Source organism: Hypomesus nipponensis, chromosome 28 (genome assembly GCF_054491055.1).
Source record: "Hypomesus nipponensis isolate SF chromosome 28, ASM5449105v1, whole genome shotgun sequence".
Taxonomy (NCBI): Eukaryota; Metazoa; Chordata; class Actinopteri; order Osmeriformes; family Osmeridae; genus Hypomesus; species Hypomesus nipponensis.
Window position 1 is genome coordinate 1,980,867 of NC_140388.1, and position 15,240 is coordinate 1,996,106.

A 15,240-nucleotide genomic window follows, 5' to 3' on the forward strand; every position below is an offset into this window, starting at 1 on the left:
TGCTGATACATGGTGGCGTCTCCATCCATTCAGACAAGTTACACACCAACCTTTCTGTTTGTTTCAGAGGAAACATCTCTGACCCCACAGCAATGCATCTCCCCACTAACGTAAGACAGTAGACATGTATTTTAATGTGGAATCATAAGACATTACAACAATGAAGTGGAAATACTATAATTCTGACTGTGGAAAATACTGTATGCTTACAGTAGGTGAGGCACTTTCTCAAAGCAGCAAATCTGTTATTACTGTTCAAATAAAAAACAATATTGACATGATTCTTTTCACTTCTTCAGACACCTCAATGAAGACAGAGGGAGAGAGACAAACAGGAGTGGTGAAGACAAGGGTGAGCCTGTATTTTGAACTTGCTTTCTTTTATAATTTTTTGGCCTGCCTTTCAAAGCCATCAACAAACGGCTTGATAAAGAGTAACAGCTCACCCCCTCATGCTCAACAGTACAAACCCTCTTAAGTCTCCCTGTTCATTAAAGTCCTACATTAACATTAGGCTCAGTCAGGACTAAGCCATATGATGTCCTGTTAGTGTATGTCTTTATAGTCTATATTATACAGCAGGTACAACACTGTTCATTACAGCCCTATATTAACATTAGGCTCAGGACTAAACCATATGATGTACAGTAAGTGTATATCTTTATAGTCTATTTTATACATATATTCTCTCTCCTCAAAGGTGTCAGTGGTGCTGAGGAGGCAGGTGGGAACAGTTCAACTTCCTGTCTTCCTCAGGAAGTCCAGGGCTCCTCCAACACGACTGAGACTGGAGGCCATGCTGCTGCTCCTGGTGGAAACCCCTCAGAGCAGGGTACATAAGAAATGATCATGATGAAATACACTGTCATGGTACATAAGAAATTATCATGATGAAATACTGTAATGGTACATAAGAAATGATAAAGTTGAAATATTGTTATGGTACATAAGAAATTATAATGATGAAATTGTACCATGAGTCTTACGAAAAGATCATGATAAAAAAGTAATTTTACTGTAATGGTAAATTTGTTGTCAATAATTTGGAAGGTAGGGAGCTGACTGATGGATAGAATGAAGTGTATTACGTTAGCAATAATTACAATCATCATCAATCATAAAGACACCATACAAAATATGAATTAACTTTTCCCCAATTAATTTTAAATCTTGTAATGAAGAGGCTATAATATTAGGCTGCTCATTCATTTACAAATTGGGATATCTTAATTGTATTTGAATTATATGAATTACAAATGTTTAAATGTTTGAGTTCACATGTGGATGTTTTTTTTTGTAGATAAATATGCAGAAAAGATCAAAGACAACAAACTCAAACATCAAAGACTTCTAAAATCTAAGTATGAAGAAATAGTTGATGGGATGAAACAGCATGGTGAGAAGATCTCCCTGGACAGTATCTACACAGAACTCTACATCACAGAGGCTGGAGGTGGAGAAGTCAATGACCAACATGAAGTACGACAGATTGAGGGAGAATACAGGAAGATTAGAGGGTCAGAGAAAAAAGTTGAATTCAACGACATCTTCAAATCCCCAGATGAACAAGACAAAGTCATCAGAAGAGTTCTGACCAAGGGAATTGCTGGCATCGGAAAAACATTTTCTTCACACAAATTCTCTTTGGACTGGGCAAACAAAAAACAAAACCAAGACATTGATTTCATTTTCCCACTCCCTTTTCGACAGCTTAATTTGTTGGAGAAAGAGGAGCACACCTTGATTGGTGTAATCCAAAAATGCTTCAAAGAAATGGAGAAAGAGTTTCTTACTGCCATTTTCACAAGGGGACAAGAAAACAAGACAGAATTGAAAGTTCTGTTTATATTGGATGGTCTTGATGAGTTCCAGATGCCCCTCAACTACAAGAAGTACGAGAGCTGTGATGATGTCACAGAGCCAAAGACCATAGATGTGCTGCTGACAAACCTGATCATGAAAGATCTGCTTCCTTCTGCTCTCCTCTGGATCACGTCCCGACCTGTCACAGCCAATCAGATCCCTGATGAGTGTATTGACCTGGTGACAGAGGTACGAGGGTTCAATGATGATCAGAAAGATGAGTACATCAAGAAGAGATGCAGTGATGAGGACCAGGCCAGGAGAATCATCTCACACATCAAAACATCAAGGATCCTCTACATCATGTGCCATATTCCAGTCGTCGCATTCATTATTGCAACAGTTTTAAAGACCTATGGAGAAAAAGAGATGCCCAGGAATCTAACTCAAGTTTACTTACACTTCCTGGTTGACCAAGTCAGAAAGATGAATGTGAAGTACAACAGGAAAGCGGAGACTGATGCACCCTGGGACAAAAATAACATTAAGATGATTCGATCACTGGGGAAACTGGCTTTCACACAACTGGAAAATGGCAACCTGATTTTCAAAGAGGCAGACCTGAGGAAGAGTGGCATTGATGTTGAAGGAGCTGCAAACTGCTCTGGGATGTGCACAGAAATCTTTTCAGAAGATAAATGGGGTGGTGAGGAGAAGGTGTACTGCTTTGTCCATCTGACCATCCAGGAGCTTTTTGCTGCTCTGCATGTGTTTCTGTCATTCATTAACAACAACAAAAATGTAATGGAAAAACAATTTTACAAGAGAATAACCTTCCTCCAACCGGCTGTCAGATTCTACAAGAGTGCTGTGGACAAGACCTTAGAAAGTGAGAATGGACGACTGGACCTCTTCCTCCGCTTCCTCCTGGGCCTCTCAATGGAGTCAAATCAGACTCGCTTAACAGGTCTACTGACTCAGACAAGACGCAACACACAGAGCCATAAGGAAATAGTCAAGTACATCAAGGAGAAGATCAGAGAGGATCCTTCTCCAGAGAGATGCATGAATCTGTTCCACTGTCTGAATGAACTGAATGACCATTCTCTGGTGGAGGAGATCCAGCAGTACCTGAGCTCAGGAAGTCTCTCCAGTGAGAAGAAGCTCTCATCTACACAGTTTTCAGCTCTGGTCTTTGTGTTGCTGACTTCAGAAGAGAAAATGGACGTGTTTGACCTGAATATATACACCAGATCAGAGGAAGGTCTTCTGAGGCTGCTGCCAGTGGTCAAAAACTCCAAAGCAGCTCTGTATGTATAAGGCAATTGTTTTTTTTTTTATGATATTGCAACAGCACATATTGTGATCGATTATCATATATGTTCCTACAATACAAAACATGACTCTGATGATGTATCATGTTCTCCTTATGTCATGTAGGCTGAATGACTGTAATCTCTCAGAACGGTGCTGTGAAGCGCTGGCCTCAGCTCTCCCCTCCTCAGAGCTTACAGAGCTGGACTTGAGTAACAACAACCTGGGGGATTCAGGCATGAAGCTGTTTTCTGCTGGACTGGGGAATCCACTCTGCAAGCTGGAGACACTGAGGTCTGTATTCATGTTCAACATGACACAACCAGTGGCAGCTGGGAAGCCCCCGCAGCCCCCGCGAGGCAGGGGGCCCCCCACACCCTAAGGGCCCTGCCCTGCATATCAAAAAACAGACTAGGCCAGTGGTCACCAACCTTTTTAAGACCAAGATCCCTGACTTTGACCTGATGAAGGCAAGATCTACCTATCAAGGAAATTGATAGAAAAAAAACTGCCCAGCCTGTACTTCCAATTTGATGCCATTTACTTTATATGTGTAACAGTATTTGAATGACAGATTAAATGCTCTGGTTTTAACATATAATCTTTCAAATGTATGCAATCAAAAGAACTAGGTACAAAATAACACTGTAATTAAGCAGTCAATCAAGTGCAGTTCTATGTCCCATTTAATGCAGCATCACTTTTCACCATGCCATCAGAAGGCAAACCTGCTAGAGCAATTTTCAAGTCGATGTTTAGTGACTCAAGTCATGGGTCATTACGGCATAGTGCTACAAAACCAGAGCGCACACCATGCATTGCCGGCGCTCCATCGGTAGTGATCGCAACCAGTTTAGGAATGGGGATTTCCTTTTCACTTACATATTTTTTTAACGCATTGTAAATATCCTCGCCTTTCGCTCTCTCCTTTAAGTGCAGTCCTTTGTAGAATCCTGGAGCCATTCTGACAAAAACAGTAAGCTGAGCTGTTTTTACTTGTCAATCTACGTCCTCTGACAGTGACTCGACCCTCCTTGTCACTGTTGTGACTGAGCGGTAGGCTACACTACGAGTGCAGTTTTTATGTTGTTGTCTTTGAAAATAGTCTCGGCAGTAATAGCTACAGTTTTTTTGTTTTTAGCCAAAAGGTGACTTACAAGAAATGATGCTTCAGTAGCAGCCTCATTTTGAGCAGCAGATAAAGGTAAAAAGGGATTGCTGGGCCTTCAACTCAGATTTCATCTCATCAGCTTTTCTTGCACGTATTGCGCTCTTGACTGGGTAGCCGTCTTTAAATTTGAGGTGGTTGTGTTGTTGTGCCGCTGCAGATTTCCTCTTTTGCATATAGTGCTCGTTTTTGGTGGCACAACATACATACAGACTTATCTTTCACCATGGTAAAAATAAACTCCTCTTCCCATTCTGGATGGAAATTGTATGTTTTCGCCGGTTACCTCCAAGGGCGTAGGTTTGGTCTCAGCTTTGGTAGGGACACTGAACACCCCCCCCCCCCCCCAAAAAAAAAAAAAAAACAACAAACAACAACAAACAAACAAACAAGGAAAACACTGAGCGCGCTCATTGACAGCCCCAAGTTTCAACTGCTAGGTAAAGGAATTCCGTAATGTAGGCAACGTAACAGATCTTCATCCACTTCCATGGGCTACATAGTCTCAAAATCCCTGAATCTGGCAACAATGGCTTTTGCCTATCTTACGTGCCTTTTGCGCCATTAACCCTATTGAACGCGCACATTTCAAAATGGCTAATCATTAGGCTACGTTTTGCTATATGACAGCAGAGACATGAATAAAAGAAAATATGCAAGTGGTGCTCAAAAGCGCAGCAATAAACTGTTGTCTGAACAAGTTCAAGCAACACACCCAAAGATTACACACTTATTTAGACCAGCCAGCAGGGGCAGTTTTAGCTAGTTGGAGGCCCTGTGCAAAGAACAATTTTGAGGCCCCCCATAAGCCGTAAACCCCCAGAAGGAACCCTGTGTGTATGTGAAGTATAAACTGCATTTTAAAGCTAAAAACGTTACTGTTGCGCCTGCCCAGATGCACTTTACAGCCTGGATACCGATCTAACTAGACAACATTTGCAATCTAGGTGAACACTCAAATTATTTAAACTATAGACCATAGCATTACACATATCAAAACAGAACAAAAACAACAATAGAACTCCAAACAACACTTATTTAACTAAACTAATGCCCTTAACTTAGTAGCTTTTCAACTTGCCGCAGGGCATTCTGGGTACCAAGAGCAATGCACGAGTATAGGTGATCTTACAGCATTGTGTAACACACTTCGGTTGTATGTCCAGAAATAAAGCCAAGTCACTCATTTAGTGGCAGAATCCATTGTTATGTCTACAAAATTATTTTAAATACAGTATATGTTTAGCTAGCTTGCAAATCCTGAGGATAGCCTACTGTAGCAGACCTTTCGATGTGACAACGGACATGGGTGTTTTGTCCCTCGGGAGTTGCCGTAGGCTTGATGCTGAAAGCATTACGTGAAATCAGTGAGGGCTGTTCGAATGGTGATGTCAAGAAGAGCAGTGGTAAAATACAAGTTATGAAAAGAGACCGCGTCCGTGTCTTATTGTCCACACGATTATATGTATCTAAAACCAACTTACAAAGAGCTCGGTTACACTACCAAAGTTGAATTAGTAATGTTGTTAGCGATGCTAGCGTTATTTTGCTACCTAGCCTATAACATTTCACTGGGTCTTGCAGCTGTTTGATTAACTGAAATTATTATGAAATATTATGTTCTACTAGCCATTTGCCTACTTTAGCAAGTCACTGTATTTCCAAGCCCTGATAATGTAACTAAGACGACGCAGTAAATAATTCCTCTTTCAAGTAATAAGCCCCCGTTCAATCATAGATCCACTCAATCATACACACTCCACCACACGACAAATTATCCTGACAGAAAAATGACCTGAATCATATGTTCCATGCGAGATTTAAGATACAATTTAGCTATAAAGAATAGAATTAAAGAATTGTGTTTTCATGCTTGATTTGAATTGTCATTCGTTTGCAATGACAAGTGATTTATTTAATTATAAATAAAAAAAATGTTTTTACTATACGGCGAGGCCCCCCTGGGTGCCGAGGCCCCGGGCAACTGCCCGACTTGCCCAATGGGCAGCACCGCCCCTGCCAGCCAGAGAGGAATATTATCAACATCTCCACAGACAAAACACTACCGCGGGTAGCTAGCAGCAGCACGTCTTCAACAGCAACCAAAAATAAATATACTTGCTTAGCCTAGGCTACTTATTGGCAAGAATAAATGTTTTCCTTAATTCCATTGATTGTTTGTTATATCGGGGATGCTATCCTTGGTGCCAAACTATCAGAAGGCTAGCGTTGTCTTTGGTTTTGAACAATGACAAATGTGTGGCGGCCCACGGAAACCCTTCACATCGTGAACATGGGTCTTTCTGGGTATTATTTATATTTGGAAACTACAAACTCACCTCAATACAAATCTGTTTAAATCACTCAGATATCTTTATCACAACTTAAGTTACATCATTTTAAAGTTGACCTGCGTCAAAAAGTGATAAGGGAGAAAATTGCATTCCAAGATTCCACTCAGTTTCATTCTAATTAGCCTGTGGCGAATATGGAAAAGAAATCATTTTGTGCGTAATCATGTTGTGAATGTAAATGTCGGTTTAAGTATAGGCTACATTAAAAACTTCTCAGCAACTTATTTTGAAGTTTAACAGCCTGACTTCATTGATCAGTTGGGGCTGCTGAAGCACTCAAAAGAGCAGGCAAACTGAGCATTTGATTTGAAATGGCTTGGAAATGTCCAAAAAACGTTGAAATGAACTGTTTTTCATAAGTAATTATATACTTTTTGTACATTACAATGACATTTAGGGTGTTAACTATAGAAAACATAAAACATCTCAATTTTGGCAGATCTTTTATGGCTTATATAAGCCAACAATATATATCATATAACCAACAGTGAGCGGCCGCGACATCCGACGGGTTTCTGCAGGACGCCACACAAATAGGCTGCTGTGCTTTTGTTATTTCTCTCTCACATTGGTGAATATAGGCTATATTTAAAGGTAGACAGCAATGTATAAGATAGGATGGAGATACATTTTGAGTGGATTTAGGGGAGGGGCCTCGAGCTCCGACTTTGCAGGGGGCCTCTGCAAAGTCCCGGCCGCCACTGGACACAACTATAGTTATAATCTCACACCACATACTGAATCAAACACTGGTTGTAAGTTTGTGGTCTATTAAAGGTACAAGGGGTCCGGCCAATGAAAAGTCAGGGCAGTCAAGGGTCATAATCCACAAGGCAGAGTCATTCAGGTACAAGGCAGCAGGCAGGTTCGGAGTCAGCCAGGCAGGGGGTCAGGACCAGGGGACAGTTGTAGTCAAGACGACTTAAACCGAGACCAAGGTGTATCGAGACCAAGACAAGACCAAGACTGGGCGATACCGAGTCAAGTCCAAGACCAAGGCAGGGCGATACCGGGTCAAGACCAGACCACTCAAAACACCCAAGCACTAGGGTTTGACTAGGTAAAAAGTGAGATTTTAGGTGGCCTGGCTCCTTATCACAAACACATCTAGCAAGCAACTGAAACTAACGCCCTGAAACATACAGAATGTTACATAGCTAATACTTGCAAAATCTCTTTGTGTAATGGGGGAAGAGAAGAGTTCTGAAGAGTTTTGGTACAGAGGCAGATTACAAACGTAGCTGGCTTTGCTACCGTCACTTACGCCTAACTTAATTTTTGGTAATGTTTTCTTTCTAAATGCCGGTAAAAGTTTTATGAAGGCCTAGTCCCAGCCTCATCAGTGAACGTCTCTTTCTTTTGGACGTTATTGTAAACTCTTTGTGGTTCAGGTCTTCATACCTATTCAACATAACACAACCACAGTTATAATCACACCACGCACTAATTCACACAACACACATTGGTTTTGAGTTTGTGGTCTATTAAAGGTACAAGGGGGCTGGACAAAGAATATTCAGGGCTGGCTAGGTTTGTCATCCACTCAGGTACAGGGCAGCAGGCAGACTCAGAGTCAGGGCAGGTAGGATGTAAGGACCAGGGGCCTCATGTTGTATATGCACAAAAAGCTTGCGTACGCTGGTTTTCACGCACACTTTGTGATGTATAAGATTTACTTGACGTGAGAATGTGCGGGCCATCACGGAAACTTTTGAGCAGACGTGAGAATGTGCGGACCGTCCGCAAAGTCTTGTCTTCCTCTGTACCATGGCGAATTCTAACTGAAAAGTGCAGAAACTCACCAACATTACAAAATAAAGTTTCCACTACTACGTTTGATGTTGACTATTCAAAAAACATAAAAATAAAAGTTTGATCATTAATGTGGATGATCACATTAAAATGCCAAAACCCAAAACGGGAAATGCTACATAGCCTTCTGTTTAATCCGCCACCACTTAAAAACGTATGTTAAACATGAGTGTGTCAAACGAACGACAAAATCACTCTGGAAACGCATGTCACGCTAACCCTATAGCTGCCATGCTGTTACGATGCGCCACCACTTGTTTCTTCATTTAAAATTTTACATCGGACAATTTCTTCTTAATTTCTGCCACAGTCCGGTTCTCTGAACCCACAGCATTTATGGCCCTATAATAATAATAATGATTGTATTAGTAATGCACTTTACATTTAGCTAAATCTCAAAGTGCTAAAGGTTAAAAACAAGACAGGGCGCAAATAGTGACCGTTTTCTACTCCGCCGACTTTCTTTTGTCGCTAATACCTGATGACAGGCCGCCAAACAGGACACATTTTCTCGCCTCCACGTCTGTTGTCAGAACCTCGATCTCACAGTCAACGTATTTCTTTGAATAAACGCTGCAGCGTTCATTTTTGGTGTGGCGTTTATTCGAGGGCAGCATTTATTTGAAGAAATACGGTAATTCAGACAAAGAAATGACCTCAGGAGCGCATTTATAGTTCATCTGCATATTCATTACTGGGAGGAGGCAAGGCGGGTTCAGAGGCTCGTTCATGTGTGGTCAATTTCAAGTTGATTGTGATTTATAAAGGAAAGGTGCGCAGGACCTGGCGTACGACCAGTTTTATACATGTGAATATTTCTGTGCGTAGGTACTTTTCGAGTTTTGGCCGTACGCCAACTTCTGGTATGAAAGCTGCGCAAACATTTATACATGAGGCCCCAGGTGAATTAAGAGGCAGAAAAGACTAAAGGAGGTAGAAAAAATACAAGGAAGGCTTCTGTAGGCTTGACAAGAAGAACTGACCCCAAGCAGAAAACACAGGGATAAATGAGGGTAGGAAGGAAGATGGGAGACACCTGAAGGGGGTGGAGACAAACATGAGATGGGTGAAACAGATCAGGGTGGGACAGGCATATATTTCTGACATACAACTTCATTATATTATTGTAGATTGACATGGTATTGTGTTTTGTGTCTGTGTGCTAATGTACTGTTGTCCCTGTGCTTGACACCACTATCCCTGCATCAAGGGTTGTGGGTCAGAAATAGACAGAAAAGTGTCCTGTGTGGTAGATAGACCTGCTAATGGATGTTATATATAATACTTTCTATGTGTATTGTACTACTATAGCTCTGGAAAGAATTAGGAGACCACTGCACCTTTTTCTTTCCTTTTTAAAAAAGTGGAGAAGGATGATTTTGAGTGAGGAACAGAAGGGTAAAATTTAAGAGGCCACTGCAAATGTTACCCTTCTGTTCCTCCCTCAAAATGGTCCTTCTCCACTTTTTTAAAAAGGAAAGAAAAAGGTGCACTGCATGTACATGTATTTCTGACACTATAGGTTGGTACGATTTCATTTGAGATAAAGGAAGACTGATATCTTCTAGAGGTAAAAATAAAGAATTAGTGTTTGTAATCCATATCATGATTAACTTCTACAGGCTGTCAGGCTGTCACATCACAGAGAAAGGCTGTGCTTCTCTGAGCTCAGCTCTGAAGTCAACCTCCTTCCTGACACAACTGGAGCTAAGTAACAATGATCTGAAGGATGCCGGCATGAAGCTGCTCTCTGTTGGACTGGGGAATCCACTCTGCAAACTGGAGACACTGAGGTCTGTATTTATGTTCAACATGAGACAATAGCAAAGTTATAATAGCACAATGTCTTCTTATGGTTGATTGTAGACTATCATTTATCCTCCAGTTGGGTATAAACATCATGCCAAGAATAAGATATGCTTTCTGTCAGCAGTGAGGAGTAGTTTGATAAGTATTTGACGGTATTCTGCATACCTTGGTTGTAACGAGTGGTTATTTGAGTTATTGTTGCCTTTCTATCATCTTGAACCAGTCTGACTGTTCTCCTCTGACATCAACAAGGCATTTTGGTCCACACAACTGCCGCTCACTGGATATTTTCTCTTTTTCTGATCATTCTCTGTAAACCCTAGAGATGAGCAGTTGATCGGCAGTTTCTGAAATACTCAGGCCAGCCTGTCTGGCACCAATAACCATGCGCACCTTTCCTTTATAAATCAAAATCAACGTGAGATTGACCGCACGCGAACAAGCCACTGACACCGCCTTGCCTCCTTCCATATATGAATATGCAGATGGCCTATAAATGCACTCCTGAGGTAATTTCTTGTCTGAATTAGCGTATTTCTTCAAATAAACGCGGTTTGAACTTCAGCACGTTGTCTTGACCACGTCTACATGCCTTAATGCATTAAGTTGCTGTCATATGATTGGCTGATTAGCTATTTGTGTTAACCAGCAATTGAGCAGGTGTACCTAATAAAGTGGCCGGCGACTGTATTTGAGTAGTGTTAACAATCTGTAAGCCCTTGTCCAAAGTGTAATAAAACACAGCTTATCTGAAATGTAAACTCTAAATCTATTTTGCATGAAGACAAAACCTTTCATCCATCACACACTTTGTGAACATCTGGGGTTTCCCTCATCACAGCGCAAAAAGACTGAATTTAATCTGTGGACACCTTGTTTTATTACAACACTGAAATGTGCAGTCAAGAGAGAATGGGAGTTCAGTCAAGACAATCACGTATTAGATTTGAGCATTTATTGTTACATGACATGGACGTGTAGATAAACTTTGGCGGAGTGGATGATCTATGGGATGCACTCCCAGCCTCCTCGATGCAACACATACATACACAACATATGAAGCAGGGAGCAATAGAGATATAATCCCCCTGAAGGATAGAGCATACAGACAGCATGGGGGAGAAGGGGACGGTGGAGGGCGGCAGAAGCACTGATCATACAACAACCGGGGTGAGTGTGTGCGTATCCGCGCGTCTTTTAAAGACGCCTTATCGGACGTGGCCTAATGAACATGCGCTGCTAATATGGGTGTAGTGGGCGGAGGAAAGGAAGGTGGAGTAAGACAGCTTATGTCCCTGATAAATGATGACTCGTGCTGCCCGATTGCCCTGCCTGAACTAGCTGCGCTTATGTACTGTCATCTGCAGCACCTTTATAGACTCTGGAACCTAAACCTTGATGTAGATTAAGAAAAAGCTAGGATTTCGAAAAGTATCGCTTCGTTCCGCAAGAGTTCCGTTCCATTAAGGTGGATTATTCGAGTTCTAGCTAAGTAACCAAGGCAACTTATACCTCTGAACTAGCCTGCTCCGTGTCAGGTTTATGGTCAAGCAAAATTAAGATGTGTTGTAAATCATTTCAAACAGGCGGAAAAGAATGTCAATAGACAGTTCTGCCGAGTGAACTCGAGCGCTCAAAGCACTTCTATTCTGTCCATGTTCAGAAACATAAGTGCAGACTTTTCATCTTACAATATGACCTGGCATGAATGGATGTATGTGTATACTTGATCTCCAAAGAATGAATGACTTCAAATTAGGGCTGTCAAGCGATTGAAATATTTAATTGCGATTAATCGCATTATTTCATATGATTAATCACGATTAATCGCAAAATTATTCAATCTATTTAATCTGTTAAAATCTTACCCCAATAAAAGATTGTTTGGTGGAAATAACATTTAAAGGGTGTACTTAACTTCAAATAGGCCTAACTGGATGATAATGTCCATATAAATTCAGATTGAACAAATCTTAAATTGTGAGGGAGTTTTATTCACTCACAAACTATACTGCTGTATAATAAACATCCACAAAATTAGACTTATTCTGGAATATGAAATACATGTAAGACATGTTGTCTCATAGCCTTTACGATATCCTGCTCCATAATATTCAAATCTCACTCAAACATACTTCATATACTTAAGCAACCCAGTGCCGGTCCTAACACATCTGGCGCCCTAGGCAAAATGTATCGAACGCAAATCGTCGTGCTGCCCCCCCCCACAACGCAACACGAATATATGGTGAGTCAGGTGGTTGAGCGGATAGGGAATCGGGCTAGTAATCAGAAGTTCACTGGTTCGATTCCCAGCTGTGCCAAATGACTGTGTGTCCTTGGGCAAGGCACTTCACCCTACTTGCCTCGGGGGGAATGTCGCTGTACGTACTGTAAGTCGCTCTGGATAAGAGCGTCTGCTAAATGACTAAATGTAAATATGACGTGGGGCGGTGGCGCCCTCTGCTGGTTGTTCAGGACGGTCAATGAATGGATGCACTTCGGAAAATGCCGCCCCCCTCGTCATGCTACCTATGTCGCCTGTAGGAAGGACCAGTGGGCCTGAAGCAACCACATATTGACTTTAATATTGAACAATACAGTTTCTATCTTGTTGAACCTAGTCAGCTGCTCGCTTCTTTTGCGAGTGTTGTCTGCCATATTACCGGAGCGAACACTGCTGCTACCGCTAACGCTGCTAACGCTGCTGCTAGTTGTGTGCTTTGCTTGCATGTGATAGTTTAGGCTAGAAGTACTTTGGTGATAACTAAACTCAGCCTGACAATCAGTACACACAACCTAACGGTGCGTTCACACTGCAGCGGGGCGGGCAGAGCGGGGCGTCGGCTTCCCATTCATTTTCAATGAAACCAGGCGTTGACGCCCGCGTAGGGCATTGTGGGAAGGTGAGCGGGGCGGCGAAGCTCGCATAGGGCATTGTGGGAAGGCGAGCGGGGCAGCGAAAGTTGGATTTTCTGAACTTTATGTAAATGAGGAGCGTGAAAACGCCAGCGATGGCCAATCGGGTTGGTTTCTTGTTTCTTGTAACGTAGCAACTGTTGGTAATGGTAAACATTTCTAGGTTTGAGTCAAACTTTGACAATTTTCAAGATGGAAGAGCAACTCATCGTATGTGTCTTCATACCCAGTATTGTATGATACGTCTATGTTAGATTACAGAGACGTAAACAAAAATATGCCTGGCGCAGGGTTGCTGAGGTTGTTGGCGTCCTTGGTTTGTTGTATTTTGTACTTTAATTCAGTTTCTTCACATTACGTAACTTTCTTCTGTGCTAGCTGCATAGTCTATAGCTCACCCGGCACACGATTGACATTCAACGCTGAAATGCTGGCTGGCGGCCACTCGCTATCCATACAGTGAATGTGTAGAGGCAAGTCATAATCTAGCGAATGATTTGCACAGATTTCGAGTAATATAATAAAAGGTTACACATGTCAACGTTTATGTCTGATGCATCTTTTTTTCCAGCCGGAAAAAGACCCGTTACATAGAGTGCTGGTGGCATTTAATCTTTCACTCGGCCTAAAAAAAGTGTGGAAAAAGATAACCTATTGTGTGCTGAAGATAAGATCATGTCAGATCTAGAAAGCGTGTCGGATTCTTGCTTAATGTGTGTAAAAGTTGTATTTTGTCTGCACATTTGCCATGACATTATAGAACTACAACAGTGATTTAAGAGAACTACAGCTCTGAATGAATCTGTCTGGCACGCCCCCGAGCGTGGTGCACAGTGGGAAGGCCGGCGGTGCTGAGCGGTAAAAAAGTCTGCAGTGTGAACGCACCGTTAGTTTTGTCAACCGAGCCGTCTCTGAACTTTTTGAAACGGAACTTCCTCTCTCCATCATTCAGCTACCGTCGGCAGTCAAAATCATGTGACGACAGGTGATTCCCAGGGTCAGAAAGAAACCTGCGTTAACGGCACTATTTCTTTTTTTTGTCGCGTAAAGATGAGATTGCGTTAACTTTGACAGCCCTAATTAAAATACAAAAGTTAAGAAATAATGTCACTTTAACTGTTTTCAACAGTCATTGGTTAATTGACATCACGGGTCAGAAACTGGTCAGTGATGCATTACTTCTGTATTTGTGGAAGTGGTATAGGTTCAGCAGGCCCAGCATAGTTAACTTGATAGATTTTATGTTCATTCCTAAAACATATATATAGAAAAACACTTTAGCCTTCAGTGGACGCATACGTGAACTTTTGCTCTTAGAAGATAAACGGTCTCTGGATAAAGCCATACAGATTGCTAATCAAGTGGAATCAGCCGTGCGCAATGCAAGTGAACTCTCAAACAGTGGAGTGCTGGTGAGGGAGATGAATACGCTGCCGAAGAAGGAACAAAAACATCCAAACAGCACTGGTAACTCAAGAAAATGTCAAACTAATTCTAAATGTACACGAAAATGTTACCAATGTGACTCAAATAAGCACCTGTCAAACTGTCAAACGGATCAGAACAGACAGTGAAGAAGAAATTGAGAAATTGCGGTTCCACCCTTACCTGCCCCTACAGCTTCATCTGTACCTACCATGGGCTGTGTGAAAAACTTGGTGCAGAAAGTAAAAGTAAGAGATTATGTGAAACCTATGCAGCAGACATAGAGGAGGCTGCCCTTCTCTGTCAGGAATGCTGTTTCTGCTGAATTAAAACTTCTGCTAGACGCTGACATCATCGAGAAGATAGACCCTTCTCCCTGAGTGTAACCAATCGTGGCAGCGGCAGCAGAGAGCTGACTGCCTTCATAACCCATGAGGGGCTTTTCAGATACAAGCGAGTTTGCTCTGGACTAGCATCTGTGCTGTCAGCATTTCAGAAAAGGATGTCATAGTGCTGCAAGGTCTACTTGGAGTTCAGGAGTATCTTGATGACATCATTGTCTACTCATCTTGTCGCACTGATCATGAAACTCGCATGAAAGCGGTACTCGACAGGTTACATGACACTGGACCACAT

At 41.8% G+C, this 15,240-nt stretch overlaps 1 protein-coding gene across 1 annotated transcript; it reads left to right on the forward strand.

Annotated features, from left to right (window-relative positions):
- Positions 1 to 103: 103 nt before the first annotated feature.
- Positions 104 to 3,499, forward strand: LOC146219461 (NACHT, LRR and PYD domains-containing protein 3-like). The gene is made up of 2 exons (XM_084695265.1): positions 104 to 3,113; positions 3,244 to 3,499. The coding sequence occupies exons 1-2, from the start codon at positions 1,279 to 1,281 to the stop codon at positions 3,497 to 3,499; spliced, it is 2,091 nt and encodes a 696-aa protein (XP_084551391.1). The 5' UTR covers positions 104 to 1,278.
- The last annotated feature ends 11,741 nt before the right edge of the window (positions 3,500 to 15,240 follow it).